Source organism: Heloderma suspectum, chromosome 11 (genome assembly GCF_057233095.1).
Source record: "Heloderma suspectum isolate Gila_16-S chromosome 11, 16-S_ref, whole genome shotgun sequence".
In the NCBI taxonomy this organism is placed as follows: Eukaryota; Metazoa; Chordata; class Lepidosauria; order Squamata; family Helodermatidae; genus Heloderma; species Heloderma suspectum.
Window position 1 is genome coordinate 40,500,910 of NC_139468.1, and position 17,589 is coordinate 40,518,498.

General features: G+C 47.7%; 3 protein-coding genes and 4 non-coding genes across 12 annotated transcripts in view; 1 reads left to right on the forward strand and 6 right to left on the reverse strand.

Moving 5' to 3' along the window:
* Positions 1–21: 21 nt before the first annotated feature.
* Positions 22–5,148, reverse strand: SNAPC5 (small nuclear RNA activating complex polypeptide 5). Its single transcript, XM_084817501.1, has 3 exons — positions 5,037–5,148; positions 1,187–1,276; positions 22–638 (listed from the first exon to the last, which is right to left on the reverse strand). The coding sequence occupies exons 1-3, from the start codon at positions 5,124–5,126 to the stop codon at positions 549–551; spliced, it is 270 nt and encodes an 89-aa protein (XP_084673627.1). The 5' UTR covers positions 5,127–5,148; the 3' UTR covers positions 22–548.
* A 3,426-nt stretch (positions 5,149–8,574) lies between these two features.
* RPL4 (ribosomal protein L4) lies at positions 8,575–14,449 on the reverse strand. The gene is made up of 10 exons (XM_084817500.1): positions 14,372–14,449; positions 12,428–12,599; positions 11,844–11,950; positions 11,307–11,445; positions 10,871–10,995; positions 10,369–10,498; positions 9,921–10,077; positions 9,254–9,337; positions 8,827–8,947; positions 8,575–8,744 (listed from the first exon to the last, which is right to left on the reverse strand). Exons 1-10 carry the CDS (start codon positions 14,372–14,374, stop codon positions 8,664–8,666), a joined length of 1,119 nt encoding a protein of 372 aa, XP_084673626.1. The 5' UTR covers positions 14,375–14,449; the 3' UTR covers positions 8,575–8,663.
* LOC146337294 (small nucleolar RNA SNORD18) lies at positions 10,238–10,308 on the reverse strand. The gene has a single exon (XR_014785456.1). It is a non-coding gene; the product is annotated as a small nucleolar RNA SNORD18 (small nucleolar RNA).
* Positions 11,508–11,607, reverse strand: LOC146337295 (small nucleolar RNA SNORD16). The gene has a single exon (XR_014785458.1). It is a non-coding gene; the product is annotated as a small nucleolar RNA SNORD16 (small nucleolar RNA).
* On the reverse strand, positions 12,030–12,101 carry LOC146337296 (small nucleolar RNA SNORD18). The gene has a single exon (XR_014785457.1). It is a non-coding gene; the product is annotated as a small nucleolar RNA SNORD18 (small nucleolar RNA).
* LOC146337297 (small nucleolar RNA SNORD16) lies at positions 12,674–12,773 on the reverse strand. Its single transcript, XR_014785459.1, has one exon. It is a non-coding gene; the product is annotated as a small nucleolar RNA SNORD16 (small nucleolar RNA).
* The window catches only part of ZWILCH (zwilch kinetochore protein), a 31,581-nt gene continuing 28,220 nt past the window's right edge, over positions 14,229–17,589 (forward strand). Inside the window, exons 1-2 of one of the 6 annotated variants that reach the window (XM_084817495.1) lie at positions 14,229–14,722; positions 17,184–17,319. In XM_084817495.1, coding sequence (XP_084673621.1) covers positions 17,258–17,319 — 62 coding nt within the window. In that variant the 5' untranslated portion in view covers positions 14,229–14,722; positions 17,184–17,257. Of the gene's footprint in view, positions 15,097–17,183; positions 17,320–17,589 lie in introns of all 6 variants that reach the window. The other 5 variants (XM_084817493.1, XM_084817492.1, XM_084817496.1 and 2 more) reach the window with 5 other exon arrangements.

Below are 17,589 nucleotides of genomic sequence, written 5' to 3' on the forward strand. Positions count from 1 at the left end.
ACTACTTGTAGACAATTCATGAAGTGTTGAAAATTTAATACAATACACCAAAGGTGGTTAGAATTTAGGTATCTCATATATAATCAGTGGTTGGATTTTTTAATGCCACAGCACAGGACTACATGCAAAGAAACATGAACTATTTTTTTCCCTTTTGTTACATTCTTTACCCTGATGAGGTTTGATAGTGCCATCGTCCTAGAATTAGTAACTTTCCAACCATCTTTAACAGCAGTAGATGCTTCATACAAAGATTATTGCTTTGAGAGTTGTGTGTTGCATCTCCCAAATGCTACTTGGCTCAAAGTGTAGGTTTAAAAGGACTCATGCTACATAGTTATGCATCAACACTGCATTCTCCCAACACCCCTACTCACACCCGCAATTTATCACCACTTCTGGAAGCCTTTGGGAAACCCAGCTGCATTTGTGAATGTAGTTTGGTCTCTGTAGCACCAAGCAAAGTCTGAGTAAATATTTTCCTTGAATGATGGACATGGAGGTTCCTGAGTCTGGGATAAAAAGGAAGTCAGGCCACAAGGCTCGTGTTAGGAATCCGATTCCTCTTCCTCCTCCTCCTCACTGATGTGCATCTGTAACTGCAGTTTAGTTTGATTGATAGCTGCTTCGTTATCCATCTGTCCATGAGTTTGGTATACAAAAAACAAAAATCTGGTTACTTCAGGCTAAGAAACACAAACAACAGAGTCTGCTACTTAAGGACTCTAGAAACTTGTATGAATACCCTCAACGCATCTCACCTAACCTAATGGCGGCCTTGCTGGATCAGATCAAAGTCTACATTCTGTTTCAGCTCCCGCTCTCACTTGGAAAGCTCAGAATGGCTGGCATGGGACTCCCATCAGTCCAAAAAAGGAAAGATGCAAACCTCTTAGGGGCTGAAAAATGTGTGTTCATTCCCAGATTTGTTCCATTTAATCTAACTGCCTGATGTTCTTTTTCATGTTCGTTGGTTCTAAAGGATCCGTTTAATTCCATCCCCTAGTAGCGAGGAGCTCACAATAGTGACTACACCTGACAGCTTGGGGTCAGCAGGGGATGGATGTAACCCGAACCGGAATGATTCTTTAAGTACAGGTTTTTCAGCCTCTCTTTTGCTGCCATTTTGATGGCATCTCCCCCCGCCCCGCTTCCTTCCTCACAACAGAAGACAGGGTTGCCTTACATTCTGATGCTCCTCCATTACAGCAGCGGAAGAGATGGTCACATCCCCTTCCTTGGCGTTGATCATGGACTGAAGCGCCAGTTCCTCCACCTAGAAATGTTTTGCAACGGTCAGTCTTGAAAGAACGGCTAAGCAACACGTTCACAAAGGTCCGTGCCCCTCTGAGGTAACCTAATCCAGAGGTGTGCAACCTGGTGCCCTCCAGATGTTTTTGACTACAACTCCCACAGTCCCTGACCATTTCTCATACAGGCAGGCTTATGGAAGTACATGTTTTTCAGCCTCTCTTTTGCTGCCATTTTGATGGCATCTCCAAACATCTGGAGGGCACCAGGTTGCCTACCGCTAATCCTAGTCTCTTTGTCCAGTTCATTACCCAAAGTCAGGAAACATCAGTGTGTGAAGAGCTGGCAAAATTTAGCAGCTAGGGAAAGAAATTCTATAAGCTCATAGTGAGGCAAACTGCAATTCCCCATGCCCAATATTTATTGAAAAAAAAGTAACAGGATCCACTTGATGGCGGAGACAAGCTCTTGTCAGCATCAGCACAAGTGATAATAGCTTACTGGAAACAATGCTTCCCACGTGAGTTAGTTACCTTCTCTTTCTTGAATATAATACAGTGATGGGTTGTTACTTAGAATAAGGAACACAACAGATGAGTTACTGTTAGCAGTAGGTTGAGAAGGAGGTGCTTGGACTGATAGCCATAAACAACAACAACGAGCTTCCTCTCAGATTTTCCCCTTCGCAAGCCCTACTGGAATGAATGGCAATTCACCCATAGATTTCTAAGATTACCATATCATGTAGTCTACAAACTCATTTTTGTGTTATTCCTTTTTCATTTTAAAAGAAAACTGACAGTCTAAAGAAAGCTAAATTCTAAGCTTGAGAAGCACACTCACAGGCACGTGAAAGGCACACCGCTCTGCCTGTAGGTGCTCAAACAATGCCAAGCCAGCATCAGCATAGCACCATGCAATCTGCACATGGCAGGAAGCTTAATCTCTAATCCCTTCCGGGAAGCGCATTCCCTGGTTGTCTATTTATAATGCTGCCCCTTGTCTGTGCATGCCTCTCCCTCTCGTCTTCATTCCGCAGTTTTGGCACCCTGCTAACAGCTGTACTAATACGCCCAAAACCTTGTAGCATTTAAACAAACATGGCAAACAACAGGTTTGGTGTGAAACTAGTCAAGCCCTTTTATGGCTGCAAGCAGCACAGGAAGAAGTTAACTGACACACAAAGAATTTGGTCAGTGGACTTGCAACTTTCAATCCCCTGAAACAGTTTAATTCAAGAAGTGCAGGCCCAGCTGGCTAAAAGGTTACATGAATGAACACACACACACACAAAGACACAAACGGTGTGGCTACAGTTTGGATCTGTTCCAAGTTCTCTACCATCGGAAGTTAGGTGGATTGCTGTTAAGGATGTACAGCACCCTCCCTGTGCAATGTTCCTTCTTTGGGGCGGGTTCAGAATGGATCTTACTGTTGCTGTTTTTCTATTTTGAGGGCCCTATGGGATGCTGAAAGGCATGATATATTTTAATACCCAATTTATGATGTATGCTAATAAGGTTTTATGATACGGTTATCTTTTAATGCTGAGATTGTGTAGCAAATCACCTAGAGGCAGCGATTTCGCAGTAAAGGTGTCCCCAACCAGTCGTGTCCGACTCTAGGGCGTGGTGCTCATCTCCATTTCTAAGCTGAAGAGCCAGCGCTGTCCGAAGACGCTTCCGTGGTCATGTGGCCGGCATGACTGAACACTGAGGTGCACGGAATGCTGTTACCTTTCCCGCCGAAGCGGTACCTATTTAACTACTTGCAATTTCTTGCTTTCGAACTGCTAGGTTGGCAGAAGCTGGGACTGAAGACAGGAGCTCACTCCGTCACGCAGCACTCGGGTCTCGAACTGCTGTCCTGCCGACCTTCCGGTCTGCAATTCAGCGTCTTAACCACTAAGCCACCGCGGCCCCTATTTTTGCATTAGGTATATGAAAATGGGAAACAATTAAAAAAAAAAACTGATGGCAAGGGAGAATGAGTGCATGAGCATTTTGGAAAGATCCTGATTTAAGTACAATCCCAATTTTTGTGCAGCCCAAGAAAATTCACATACTCTCAGCCACACTCCTCAATCTATCAAATGGGAATACTAAGAACACAAAAGCAAAACACAAAGAGGTTTGTGGACAAAGGCTGAGCAGAAGCAGGTTTAAGTATCTATAAAACTAGGAAAATAGAGGCCTACTATTGAGAATTGTGGAGACAGCTGGACAAGGAAAAGGGAAGAAAAACTGGAAAACTACTTTGTACATATGATTATGTAACATTTTGTAGACAAATTAGAACCACGGCTAGTAACATGAAATGGGCCTGCTGAAGGATGGGGAATACAGACCACACAAAGAGCCCTGCTAGATCGGACCAAGGAAGCCCATCTAGTGGGGAGCCCTCCAGATGTTGGACTGCAACTCCCATCAGTCCTAGCCAGCATAGCCAAGGAGATGATGGGAGTTGCAGTCCAACATCTGGAGGGCCACACAGTCTCGATCCCTGATCTAGTCCAGCCTTCCCCAACCTGGCACCCTCCAGATGTGTTGGACTGCAACTCCCAGTTGGCTGGGAATTATGGGGGCTGCAGTCCCACACATTTGGAAGGTGCCAGGTTGGGGAAGGCTGATCTAGTTATCAGTAGTTTGTTTTCCAGCAAAGGCCAGACAGATGTTTCCGGAGACTTAAAGGCAAAGGACCTCTCAAGCGCATGACACCGACAAGTAGGTACACTGCTCCTCTATATGGAGATTTTTAATATGACTAACCCATCTGTTAGGCCTGAGCTATGTTAGCTCTCAGGCAAGGCTTGCTGCATATGCAGTTGGAAACACCAGGAGCCGCTTTTCAACAAGTCAGACAATTGCTGCATCGAGCCCAGTCTCGCCTTCACTGACTGGCAGTGGCTGTGCAGTGTTTCAGACATGGTCTTTCCCAGCCCCACCTGGCCATGCTGGGGATTAAACCTGTGACATCCCACATGCAAAGCGTTGAGCTACGGCCCATCCGTCAAGCAGAAAGACGGGGGGGGGGGGGGGATCCGCCTATGCTAAAAACAAGACAGAGAGTTCCGCTCTTCAGTTTCTCCTGACACAGAAAACCGCCTTGCACCTAGTCAAACCATTGGTCCATCCTGCCCAGTTTTGCAGACACCAGCTTTCCCCAACCTGCCTCTCTCTCCAGATCCCATCATCCCCAGCAAGCATAACCCAGGCTGGCTGGGGCAATGGGAGCTGCGGCGCCCCCCCCCCCCGCACCCGGGGGGCGCCGGATGGAGGAAGGCTGGTCCGCGCTGCCTGCCAGCAAGGTCGCGGGGGTTTCGCGCGGGGCTCTTTCCCAGGCGGCCATGGAGACGCTGCCGGGGGTCGAACCCAGGGCCTCCCGCACGCGAGGGAGGGGCCACAGCAGCCCTCCCGCGAAACAAGCCTCGCTGCGGCGTGTGCCGCGAAAGCCGCCGGCTGCGCGCGCTGCGCGGGTCTCGAACCCAGGACCCGGCCGGGAACACGCGGCGGCAGCCGGGCGCGAGGCGCCCGGGGAGCTCCGGCTAGCCGGGGGTGGAAGCATGTGCCCCACAGGTGAACCCCAGCACCCCCAGCCGGCTGGGGGCGACGGCAGCTGCAGCCCGACCCATCGGGGGGCGCCGGGCGGAGCCGGCCGGGGGCGCGGCGCAGGGCACGGCCTCGCCCACGGGCAGGGCAGGGCCGGCCCTCGGCCCCCTCGGCACGCGCGAGCGAGCGAGGCGCCGCCCGCCCAGGGCCCCGCCGCCCGCCGCCCGCCGCCCGGACCTTGAGGCGGCTGAGCTGGTCGTGCAGCGCCGCCTTGACCCGCAGCAGCGTCTCCTCCTCCTTGCGCAGCTCCTGCAGGCGGCTCAGCATCCTGCTCGCCCGGCCGCGCGGGGCGATGACGGCCGCGGCGCGCCGCGCGGGCGCCGGCGGGAGGCGGGCGGCGCCATCTTGCCTGCGGGCGGAAGCGCGGGCGGCGCCGCCGGCGCCGGGGCGGAAGCGGACGAGGCCCGGCCTGCGGCGCGGCTGTGCGGAGAGCCCGCGCGCCCCCTCCGGGGCGGGCCGCGGCCGGAACGCCTCCCCCCGCCCCCCGCCGGGCGAAAGCGAGCTCGCCGAGGGCGGCCGAGCTGGAGCCGGCCCCGCCGACCGCGTCTGCGGCCCAGCGCCTGGGCGCGGCGGGAGACGCGGAGCGAGCCCGGGGGAGGCTGGCGGTTGCGTGGGGGGGGGGGTGATTCCGTTGAGCTGTTTCGTCCGGCAGGGCGACGTGCCTTGGCGGACTCCCTTAAAGACACCCCCTCGGAACGACTGCATTCCGACTAGCTCGAAGTGGGCTGGGCCAGAGAGCGAGCCGGTGGGTCCACGGTTGGCTACGGAATCCGACTCCCGAGAGTGCTCGTCGGTGGGGCCTTCTGCCGCTGGGGAGAGGCAACGAGCGGGGCACCGCGGGGCTCAGTCCTGGGCCCGGCGCTCTTCCGCGTTTTTATTAATGCCTTGGAGGAGGAGGCGCAGGGAATGCTGATCACATTTGCAGAGGACACAAAATTGGGCCAGATAGCCAATACCTTGGAAGACAGAAACAAAATTCAAAGGGCTCTCGGTACGCTGGAGCGCTGGGCAGGAAACAACAGAATGGCATTTAATAGGGACAAATGCCAAGTTCTGCACCTAGGAAAAAGAAACCAAATGCAGTTACAAGATGGGGGATACGTGGCTCAACCACACTACAAGCGAGAAGGATCTTGGAATTGTTGTCGATCACAAGTGGAATGTGAGCCAACAAGGTGATGTGGCTGCAAAAAAGGCCAGTGCTATTTTGGGCTGCATTCATAGATGCATAGCTTTCAAATCCCAGGAAGTACTAGTTCCCCTCTACTCAGCACTGGTTAGGCCTCATCTGGAGTACTGTGTCCAGTTCTGGGCACCACACTTTAAGAAGGATGCAGACAAAATGGAGAGGGTTCAGAGGAGGGCAACAAAGATGATCAGGGGACTGGAAACAAAGCTGTATGAGGGGAGACTGAAAGAACTGGGCATGTTTAGCCTTGAGAAGAGAAGACTGAGGGGAGATAGGATAGCGCTCTTCAAGTACTTGAAAGGTTGTCCCAGAGAGGAAGGCCAGGATCTCTTCTTGATCATCCCAGAGTGCAGGACGCGGAATCATGGGCTCAAGTGACAGGAAGCCAGATTCCCGCTGAACATCAGGAAAAACTTCATGTCAGAGCAAGACAACAATGGAACCGATTACCTAGGGAGGTGGTGGGCTCTCCCAAACTGGAGGCATTCAAGATGAAGCTGGACTGCCATCTGCCAGGGATGCTCTGACTTGGGTCCCTGCTTTGAGCAGGGGGTTGGACTCGATGGTCTTATAGGCCCCTTCCATATCCAGTTTAGCACTGCAGTAGCAACGTAGATCTGCAACCTCATATTTAAACACCGGGATGTTTAACAGCAATACTATGTGAATGGTCACTGTAGTTATTTTACATCTAGGCTTTTTATGTAACTTCCTACAGTGATATGCGAATCTGTCAGCTCTGAATGTCTTAATGCTTCTGATGAAATGGGTTATGGTTCATGCCATTATCTAAGGTGGCACAAAACTGTTGCTTTTAGAAAGAAAAAAAGGTAGGTAGAAGTCCCAGTAAAAATTATGATAAGCCACTATCAATCTCAGCCTCCTCTGAGAAATTGAGACCATAGAACATGGGGGTTATATTCATTCCAACCTGCAAAATAGGAGTAACAGTAATTACATTGCAGGGTTGTTTTAAATAATCATCTCAACCACCTTCCAAGTATGCCTAACCAACAATATGCAAATCTCTTTCAACTCTCCCATCTGAAGGAAGAGGCTGATATTGGATGTTTATACCACTTTCCCACAGTTATGGACCTAAGCCACTAATTACTTCTCTCCTTTGTTCAAGTAGCATTTATAGGTAAATTTCAAAATGTAACACATACACAAGAGCAAGCACTGATCTTGCTTCTACTTTTCCAAGTGTGTCATGTGTGCACAGGTGTGTACAACTCAGTGCTCTCCTATCATACTTGTACCAAAATCCTGGATTTCTCCATTATCACTTACTCCCAAGGAAAATATGCTGTCAAAAGCTAAAGAAGTCGCACCCAGGGAAAGAGGGATTTGTTCATTAGGTGTATCCTGCTGAAGTAAACTCTAGGCCTGGAGTGAGCAACTTGTGACCCTCCGGATGTTTTGGTGTACAGATCCCATCAGCCCCAGCCAGCACAGTCAAGTGTCTTTGGCTTACAAATTACCCACCCCTGCCCTAATCCAAGGAAGTTTTAGAATATAGTAATAATTTGTTAGTCTGGAACTTTTAAGCATTCAGCCATGTCAGGGTTTGTAATCACCAGAGCTCTTAACTATCTAAAGATCCTAGAAGTGGCCGGAACCCAAATGTTTGGCTAAATTAGAGGGTAGGCCTGATTTGAAAGCACTCCAGAGCACCTATGTTGCTCCTTTGTATTCACTCATGAATATGTAGTAATGGGTTATTTACTAAGTTGCATTTTTTAAAAGGATTTATACCTCACCCTTCCAATCTCACATGCTCAGGGCAGATTAAAAGTTACACAGTTATCTATAAGCTATTAAGTAAAACAACACAATTTAGGCTAAATTTAAACTGCAACCCTGTTTACATTTCTATGGACATAAAGAAAAGCCAATGCAAAACTGGCAGCAGCAGTGCGAAAACCTTATTTGTAGATGAGCCTTTAGGTATTTGCACTGCACTTCTTCTACTATTCATTATAAAACCCTTTTGGGTAAAGTTAACTATTTTACCCCCAGAACTCCCTCAGGTTCCCTGTTTCATGCTCCTGATGGCAAGTTTTAATGAGCTGGCATTCCTATTAAATCAACTTTTCCCCTTCTGAACTTTCCATTTACATTTGCGTGAACTCCAGATTATCTTCCTTCATGAAGTTTGGTCTTCTTTGTCATAAAAACTCTTGTCAAAAGTAACTCACGACTAAGTCATATTGTTGTTCAGTCGTGTCCGACTCTTCGAGACCCCATGGACCATGGCACGCCAGGCCTTCCTGTCCTCCGCTCTCTCCCCAAGTGTGCTCAAGTTCATAAGTCATATTACTCTACTTCAAAATATACCTTGGACTTCATTGGACATTTAAGCAACAGTGGTATCTGCAAACGAAGTTTTCAGATGTTTAAGTCTTACAAAGACAGACCTAATCTAGATTCAAAGATCAACCATTCCATGAAAATGTATTGGCTTCTAAATTTCCACCCCATGCTTTCAGTAATGAAGAGCATCAAAGTATGCAAAGACACCACTCTGGATAGATTTGTTTTTTATTAACTGTAATCCACAGTACAGCCCTTTTCAGCACTGAAGCAGACAACGCGCCAAAACTTGCCATAATTTATGCTACACTTTCAGTCTTTGCAGCTCCGGCCTGAACCTTTGCTTTCCCCTTCGCCGCCTTCTCTTCTCTGAGCTTGTGCTGTAGAAAAACACAAGACTGTTTAGTTGTTACTGTTTTAACAAACATAATCTCATTTCAGTCAAATCTGCATCCCACTCACATTTTGAGCATGGCGCAGAATGGTGTTGCGTCTCATAGTCTTGGCATATGGATTCAGTTTAATCATCACTCTCAAATTCTTCAGTGGATTCTTCTTAAGAACTCTGCGGTGAATCTTTTTCCTGCAGAAGATTGGATGAGTACATAAAGCTATGTAAATGAATCTGTCATACCATATAAAGGATCCTTAAGCTTTATTAAAACATGATAAACAGATGGCAGGGAGAGGAACCAGCAACCAAGGAACACTGGTACACAATATATTTTCATCAAGACAAGTCATTCAAGAAGGTACTTTTAAACCTAAAATTAGGAGAATAATGACACTACAATTCTCCTATCCCTTTTGTTCCAACACCACCCAACCAAAACCCTGGACGTCTCATCATGTAGTATTACCATATAAACTGAAGATTTAAAACACTTACTTTGGTGCACGTAGGGCCTTTTGGATCTCTTGGCTTTTTAGGATTCTTCCAAGATCTGTATTAGTCATCTTGTGCATTGGCAGGCTGCATTTAAACACAGTCAAGTTACAGCACTGAGAATATATCTACCATCTAATGAATAATTGCCTGCTTCAACAAAGGACAGTCTATTTAATCTCTTCTGATTGAAATGTACCAAAAAGCAGTCAACAGCTGTTCATGAGAGCATCTTTCCATTTGGGCTGGGGCAAGTATTCAAAAAAGGGGAGGTCATGAAACATGAACCCCTCCTGCTCAAATAAAGAAGCACCAACCTGAGTCACATACAGCCATCATTCTAGCAGGACCTCCCACCAACTACAACTTGAGCTCACCTCCAATGTTGCTAGCTGCCCACCCTCCTTTCCCAAGCCAAAAAAGCCTTACATCTTGCGGAAGGGGGAGCTATCCACCGCTTGCTCCCCTGTCTTCACTGATAAGGTTTTTTTGGCCCAAAAAAGGAAAGAGCAAAAGAAAAGGGCTTCTCAAGTGTTCATATTTAACATTCCAAAAGCCCCTTGAGTGACTAATTGGGATTTTCAAGTATTCCAATTTATTTGGCCGCAAGCAACATCTCCAGCGGAAGCTCAGGCTAAAGAAACTCCAACCCAAGATTAAATTATCTTACTTGTAGTCACTCTTCAGGGTGGCTGGCTTACGCCAGGTGCCATACAAATCATCCAACTTGCGGAAAGCGCTTTCAGTCCAAATGCAAAAACGTCCAACATGGCCACCAGGAGCAAGTCTCAAAAGGTTCAACTTGTTGACGTTGAGAAGAGTAATTCCTATCAGATAAGACCAGTGCATTTTATGCTCTTCACATATGAATAATCACAATTCCTATCAAAGAATTAGTTGCTTTCTTGTTACCAATATATTGGCATGGCATTGCAAGATATGCCTCTAAAGAAACTCCCTTCTAAAGATGTACCGCAGTCTGGTTATTTAGTCAGAACTTCCACCAAATCATGTGTTTCAGAAACACGGACCAATGAAGTGGAATATCATCATTTTCAGCACTCCTTTTGCCCACAACCACCAAGATTATGCATCTTGTACAATTACTCCAAAGCTACCTGGGATATTCCTGAAAGCTTTTATGATGCCATTATCCTCATTGTAGATGATACAGGGTCCCCTGCGCTGGATGCGACGGCGGTTCCTCATTTTACCCTTGCCTGCACGCATACGCTGGGAGGCATAGACCTGGGTAGAAACCATACATTGTGTAAACAACCAAATGCACCACCACTTTCAGAATTAACAAATGTGCTTCTGCAACTCAGAATTTCACCATCACCACTGTTTATCTGAAACACGGACCAGTGAAAAAATCATCATTTTGCACAGACAATGGTAATGAAGTATTAGGTTACATACTTACACCTGTATAGAAATTTTCTTTGGTTACATAATTTTGTAACAAATATTCAGACTAAGCAGAACAAGACACCAGTCTCTAAAAGAGTAGTTAGTAAATTCTAATAATGTGCTGCTAATTCAAATGGAATGCAATGATTTTATCAACCCACACACTACCCAGTACCACCCTTGTTTTGCAATTAGTGATCCACTCACCTTTTTGATATCATTCCAGGCTTTCAGTTTCTTCAGCAGCAGAACAGCTTCCTTAGTTTTTTTGTAGCCCTCAACTTTGTCTTCAACTACCAGAGGAAGTTCTGGAATCTCCTCAATGCGGTGGCCTGATAGGAAATTTTGGGTTTAGCTGCATACGGAATGTGATGACACTGAACATTTTTGTTCATGAATGAACCCAGATGAAGAGTGGCAACAAATTCATCTATATGGCTATTAAGCTAAAAATTGGCTATTAAGCTAAAAATATATCTTTGTTGTTGTCAGGAAGTCCAACGTATATCAAACTGTCCCTTAGTCACACCAGTCAAGTACCTTCTCCTGTCTATAATCCTGGGCTATAAATAACTATCCCACAACTACAGTTCTGCTACATGAAATTTGTATATTAATGGCACTATATAAGCAACATACTTGCCTTTAGACATAACCAGTGCAGGAAGGGCTGAAGCTGCCAGAGCAGAGCAGATGGCATAGCGCTTTTGAGTTACATTCACCCTACGGTGCCAGCGTCGCCAAGTCTTGGTTGGGGCAAACATACGACCTCCACGACACATCTATTTATCCAATGTAAAGGATGCAACCAGAATTTTTACTGCAGAAGTCGTCCTTTCATCCTTGCTCAGAGTTAGCTGATCATCAACCATCTGTACCAGCCTGATGACAGCAGGCAACTGTCGCTGAGTACAGAGTAAGACGCAAATTACGACATCATGGCAAGTATGATCCCTCTACTCTTTTCTAAGCACCAAAGCAATGCCATGGATTATACATAGCATCCATTTCTTGGCCAGTGTTTCTATACAGGGTTTTAAAGATCTTAAGGCACACTACTGATCACACATTATTATTTTAAGTGTTAATACTACATTTACATTATAGAGGGCCATTATTTGAATCAAGTAGTTTAGTTCTTGAGGAAACACTCAGAAATGGTAGTCGGAATCAAGGATACATTGCCAAAAGCACCCTGGCCAGATCGATGAGTTCCACCCCCACGGACCCTTGGGATACGAGCAACTGCTCTTCCAGTACCCCAAGATTCAGCACTGGTCTGATGCCCTGAAAAAGAAACATACACCATTAAATCATTAACTACTAATCACATGTTCTTGCTCCTTTCCCTAAAGGATTAAGAGCCAATATCAGAACTTCCACTGATATCACAGAACTCAAAAACACGGACCAATGAAGTGGAATTTCATCATTTCTGTATGGCATATCAAAAGGCTCTCTGCTGCAGAAGCTCATCTTCAACATGTGAGAGACTGGGAGGAACCATGTGACCTCAGGGGTGGGGCTAAATATGCAGCCCCACAGTATCTGCATTGCCTCTTTATACGAGTTACACATGCAGAAGGCTTAAGGCCCATTCTACAAAGGCTTATTGCATATTCCATAACACAGCACACTCCAGACAAGTATGATAAAAGTATTCTAAATTTTAAGCCATCTACTTTTATGACTTGCATCCCCAATACTTTGCCGCTATTAAATTCTCAAACCCCATGAGACATCAATAACTATTATAAATCTTACCTGCAAGCTCACTGACAGCATAGGGCTGCCTGTTGTTCTTCCGCAAATTGGTGTGAACGAAGTTCACAATATCTGGGCGGATGGGAGCCTTGAAGACAGCAGGCATGGTGACATTTTTACCTGACACTTCCCCCTTTTCAGAATATACCGATACTAATGGACGAGTACAAGCCTGGGAAGGGAAAAAGAACATCATCTTAAGCAAGAGCAAGACACATTATTGCTGTTCAACAACAGTACAAATATTGCTCAGTCTCAAGAGTCTTCAGCTCAACGGCAACAGCAATTGGACAGTAGGCAACTGTCCCTGAACACCAGATAAGATGCAAATTACAACATCACAGCAATATGCACATTCATATATAAAGCACTGCACTCCTACACCCAACATACAAATGCAACATATTCAAATTAAGAATGAATATGCCTATTCTTTGGCTTCTAAATGTAAGATTCCTTTGCAAGACCACTAGTTACCAACAGATAACTTACAATTATTTCAGTATTAAAGATATTCCAAGGTGTTGTACTTCTGTGCCATAGCTGGAATCCTAAAATTTAAAACCCTTCAGCCTGTCATGAAATCAGTTCCCTGGTGGTGTTCTTTTAAAACTGCTTTTAACCGGATCATATTTTTATTTTTAAAAGATACAGTCTATAGAAGTTTCATATTGATGAAAAAATGGAGAGTCAATTTATTTGATTAGTACTCCGCCTTTCTATGGAGAAAAATGGCACTCAAGCTTATGAATTACATAACAAAAATAAAGACCTTGCTGGATTAGACCAAGCTGGGTCTATTGAAGTCCAGCATCCTGTTTTCCCCAGTGGCCAACCATATGTGTCTGGGAAGCTCACAAACAGGGCTCAACAGCTATTCCATGTTGTTTACCTTCCTTCCAGCAAGCTGGTATTCAGAGATATACTTCCTCTGAAAATGGAGGTTCTATTTTACCAAATATAGATATTTAATATCTATATGTGATAATCTAGATTGGCCTTTTTCAACCTTATGTCCTCCAGATGTGGTGGGCTACAACTCCCATAATCTCAAGCCACCATGACCAATAGGTGACAGGAATTGTGTCCAACACATTTCTAGCTCCTTTATGATCTAGCTAGTTGGTAACAGCCACTGATTATTATTATTATTATTATTATTATTAAAAGCCAGGATAGCTTAGCAGTTGGGGCAGTGAGGTACAAATCACAAGATCCCCAGTTCAAAACTTGTCTCTCCTATGAGCTCACTAGCTGTCGGCAGGGCAGAGCAGGGGCAGCCCTCCAGGTGTTGTTGAACTGCAACTCCCATCAGCCCTTGAAAGCATAGCCAGTGGTGAGGGTCAATGGGAGTTGCAGTCCAACGACATCTGCAGGCCACACGTTCCCAGTCCCTGCCTTAGCGTCTCTCTCAGCCTCACCATCCCCAATACTGCCGCAGTGTGGTGGTGGTGGTGGGGGGGAGATACTGATTTAACTTAAGAGTTGTTGTAAGGGCTGCAACTAGACAGTGCACGTGAAACACTTTGGCTAATGATAATAATAGGGCCAATAATGAAATACCATCCACGCCTATTAATGAGCTCGCCTCGTATTACGCTGTCTTTTTAATACTCGGGGTCTCTCCTTCCTGGCCGGACGCGACCGGCCTCCCAGCCCGCCTCGACTCATGAGCGGCGCGTTTCTGCGGGAAACAACGTCTGCCTCCCTCCCGCCTAGCTGCGTCCCCGGCCCCGGCCCGGCCCCGGCCCCGGCCCGGCCCGGCCCGCCTCTCCCCCGGCCTCCACGCGGCGGCTCCTCCGCTCCAAGATGGCGCCTGGCCGGCCTCCCTCTGCCTTCCCTCCCCAGCGGGCGTTTCTGCTCTCCTCCCCTTCTCTCCGCCGCGACGGCCCTCCCGACCCGCCGCCCTCTCGGCCTCCCCGCCGGCGGCCCCTCCCGTCTCACCATGACGGCGCCGCTCGCGACTAGCGGAGGAGACCCTCGCGCTGGCTCCTCGCTCCGTCACGGCCCCGGCCGGAAAAGGAAGGACGCGTCGCGGCCGCCTCCCTTGGCCGCCTCCGCCTCTCCCCGCGTCCGCCTCCGCTCTCTCACCCCGTATGAGACTCTCGTCAACCGACAGCGTCCCCTCCCGCGTGCACCGGAAACGCCCGCCGCTTTCTGTGAGGAAAGCGCGCGTCGGCTTTGCCGCCCTCGCATTGAAATCGCCTCAGGAAGCCCAGGGATTCTTTTTTTGGCGGGAAAGGGGAGCCTGCTCACTTTGGCGGAGGGATGCGGCCCGAGGCCGGGTCTGGATGGGTAAGTTCTGGCGCGCAGGTCGGGCGCCGCCGCCGCCTGAGAGGACGGAGCGGCGAGGGGCCGCTCCCGTGAGGAGGAGCGGACGGGAGCAGCGGCGAGGGCTCGCCGGCAAGGAGGGGCTCGGACGGGGCCCGCTGCAGTGGGGGGCTTTGGGATGGGTTCCCCGAGGGGAGGGAAGAGGCGGGCTAGTCTTGTTACCGTTTCCAGAGGGTCGCCTGTGGCAGCGGAAACAGCCGAGAGCCTTGTGGCGCTTTGGAGGCGACTGCATCCCTTCTGGCGTAGCCCTTTGCCCGCTTCATCCGCTGCATGCTGTACTTGTCGTTTTGGTTTTGTGAACTGCCCAGTCAGCTTCGTTTATTGGGCAGTATAGAAATGTAATAAATGAAATGAATAAATGGAGTACTATGGAGGGTTTCAGATGTATCTACGGTGTGTGGGGGGCGGGGGGCCCGCGGGGAGAATTGTAGACAGTGAGGTGTGAGGGACATCTTTTTAATTTTATTTACTTATTCGTTACATTTATATCCTGTCCAAGGATCCCACGGCGGTGTACGTGATTTTCCTCCTCCATTGTACCCTCACAACAGCCTTCTGAGGTAGCGTAGGTTAGGGATGTTGTGGTGGCTGGACGGATGCGCGAAGGTGACCCATTTGTGGTTTCTAGAACTTATTCCCCCCCCAAAAAAACCATAACGTTAGACTGAATAATTGATTGACAGCTTTTCTTATTAATGATAATATAAATTTATATTGCACTCTGTACCAGACTGCATTCCAATTAACCCGAAAACATACAGCACAATAATATGAACAAAGTCAATTGCACATTAAATAAACAACTAATCAAAATTTTAACTACTTCCAGCCAATAAATTAAATCAACGAACCAATTTTCTTCCCTGCAAAGTGTTGGCAGAATGTAAAAATAAGGATCAAGTGGAGAAATTAATTAGAACTCAAAATGTTGGGTGAAGTCAAAGCAGTGTGCTAATTGTTTACGATTGAGCAAAGAAGAGTTACTAGGGGTGGGGAGTCCCTTTGAAAGTTTTTGATGCTGACATTAAATGGGTACTGTAGAGCAGGGGTCCCCGGGCCGCAGACCGGTACTGGTGCGTGGCCTGTCAGCAACCGGGCTGGAGGGGTGTGCGAAACCCCCTCATCTTGGGTCCGGGGGGGGGCGATCTGTCCCCCCCCCCACGGAATCCTCGCCAGCCCCGGCTGGCTCCACTCCATGGCGAGTCCGTGGAGCGGCCGGCCGGCTCCAGCTGCTGGCGGACCTCTGGCCGCTGGGACGCAGATGGCATCCGATACGCGGACACCATTTGCGGCCCTGTTCTACAAGTAATAGGCTACGTAAATCTTTACGTAGCTGATTACTGCAAAGAATAGAGATGCAAATGGCGTCCGCATAGCGGACGCCATTTGCGTCTCAGTGGCCAGAAGTCCGCCAGCGGAAAACACCCCCCCCAGTCCGTGGAAAAATTGGACCGGTCCCTGGTGCCAAAAAGGTTGGGGACTGCTGCTGTAGAGCAGCATTTTGTAGAGGACACTGTCATGGATATCTCGGTGTATGATTTGAGGTGGCCCAAAGCTTATTGTAAGGTGGAGAGCCCCAGTTCCTTATTGTTTTCTACTTGTCTTGGGTATCCCCGTCCCTGGTATACCCAGACAGGTCTAGGGCGGTGCAGGGTGGAAGTGTGAGTGCTGCTTTTTGTGTCAGATTGGATTTCAGTATTGAAGGCTGAGTTGGTGGCTAAAATGGTAGCTTTGGAGTGAGTCAGGGATGTGAACCTGGATAGGACAATGATTTGTCAGGATTGCTGGCTATTCAGAATGGAGAGATGAAAGTACGAATTGGTGAATGAAGCGGGGGCCCTGAATTATGGTTTATAGGTCTTTGGGTGTAGTTTTGTTGGATTATAGGTAGATTATAGATTCTCACCTATGTGAGAATTATAGGTAATCAGATGGTGGGCCAGGCTGCTAAGGATGCTTTGGGACGCGAAGTAATTGATGTATTGCCTTTGTTTTCTCTGGAAGCCAAGTGTTGGGTTAAGCAGGAGCTTAAGAGGGAATGGCAAAAATGTTGGGAAATGGGTACCACTGGTAGGAAGATTTATTCCTTTTCTCCAAACTTGGGGGACTTCTGGATTTTTAGTCTGCAGTTAGAGGTGGGACAAGATGGTCTGTTCAGAGTTTTTACTGGGTCCTACACTCTTCAGAATAATTTGTTTAGCTTTTGGAGGACTGATTCTGACCTCTGTGACATATGTGGGGTGGAGGAGACAGCTGCTCATATTGTATGGGATTGTCTGAGGTACAGGAACTAAATGAGGCCGAGTGAGCTTTTATGGGTTCTCAGAATCTGTGATTGCCTATAGCTAAGAAGTGGTATTGTGACTGCCAGTAGTGATGGTAATATGGTCTTTTTCTTTTGCTTTTTTTCACCATTAAACCCAAGTAGAAGAAGGAGCTGCTGTGCATGTGTGCTGCTGGCCTAGAGAGTCACCTGTCTGGGGAGCAGCCTAGGCAGCTATGGACTCTCAGCGGCAGCAGCTGCAGGAGCCAGTCCTTCGGTTCCATGCCTTCCTCCTGCAGTGAGTATTCCCTTCCGCCTACCCTTTTTTTACTTTGTGGTTTGTAAATAGCGTACTTTCCCCAAGTATCTCAGAGCGGTATGTGGTCTCCTGGCCTGCTTTATCCTTGCAAGGTAGGGCAAGCAGTAGGTTGCAGACCGAAGTATGCCAAAATAAGGACGACGTTGTGAGAAGAATGATGGATTACATGTATCAGAACGTTAACAGCACTTCTTTGGAATATAATTTCATTGTAACTCAAAATGTAAAGTTGCTTTGTGCAGTTATGTT

Bases quoted from the DNA above. Each gene is read 5' to 3' on its own strand.
- SNAPC5 (XM_084817501.1), bottom strand. From the start codon at position 5,126: ATGCTGAGCCGCCTGCAGGAGCTGCGCAAGGAGGAGGAGACGCTGCTG. The intron at 1,277-5,036 runs GTCCGGGCGGCG...AAACATTTCTAG, and splicing joins ACCAGCTCAGCCGCCTCAAG to GTGGAGGAACTGGCGCTTCA. The intron at 639-1,186 runs GTAAGGCAACCC...ACTCATGGACAG, and splicing joins TAATGGAGGAGCATCAGAAT to ATGGATAACGAAGCAGCTAT.
- RPL4 (XM_084817500.1), bottom strand. The intron at 10,996-11,306 runs GCAAGTATGTTG...ATTTCCTATCAG, and splicing joins TGCACTGGTTATGTCTAAAG to GCCACCGCATTGAGGAGATT. The intron at 8,948-9,253 runs GTAAGTGTTTTA...AATCTTCTGCAG, and splicing joins AAGGCCCTACGTGCACCAAA to GAAAAAGATTCACCGCAGAG.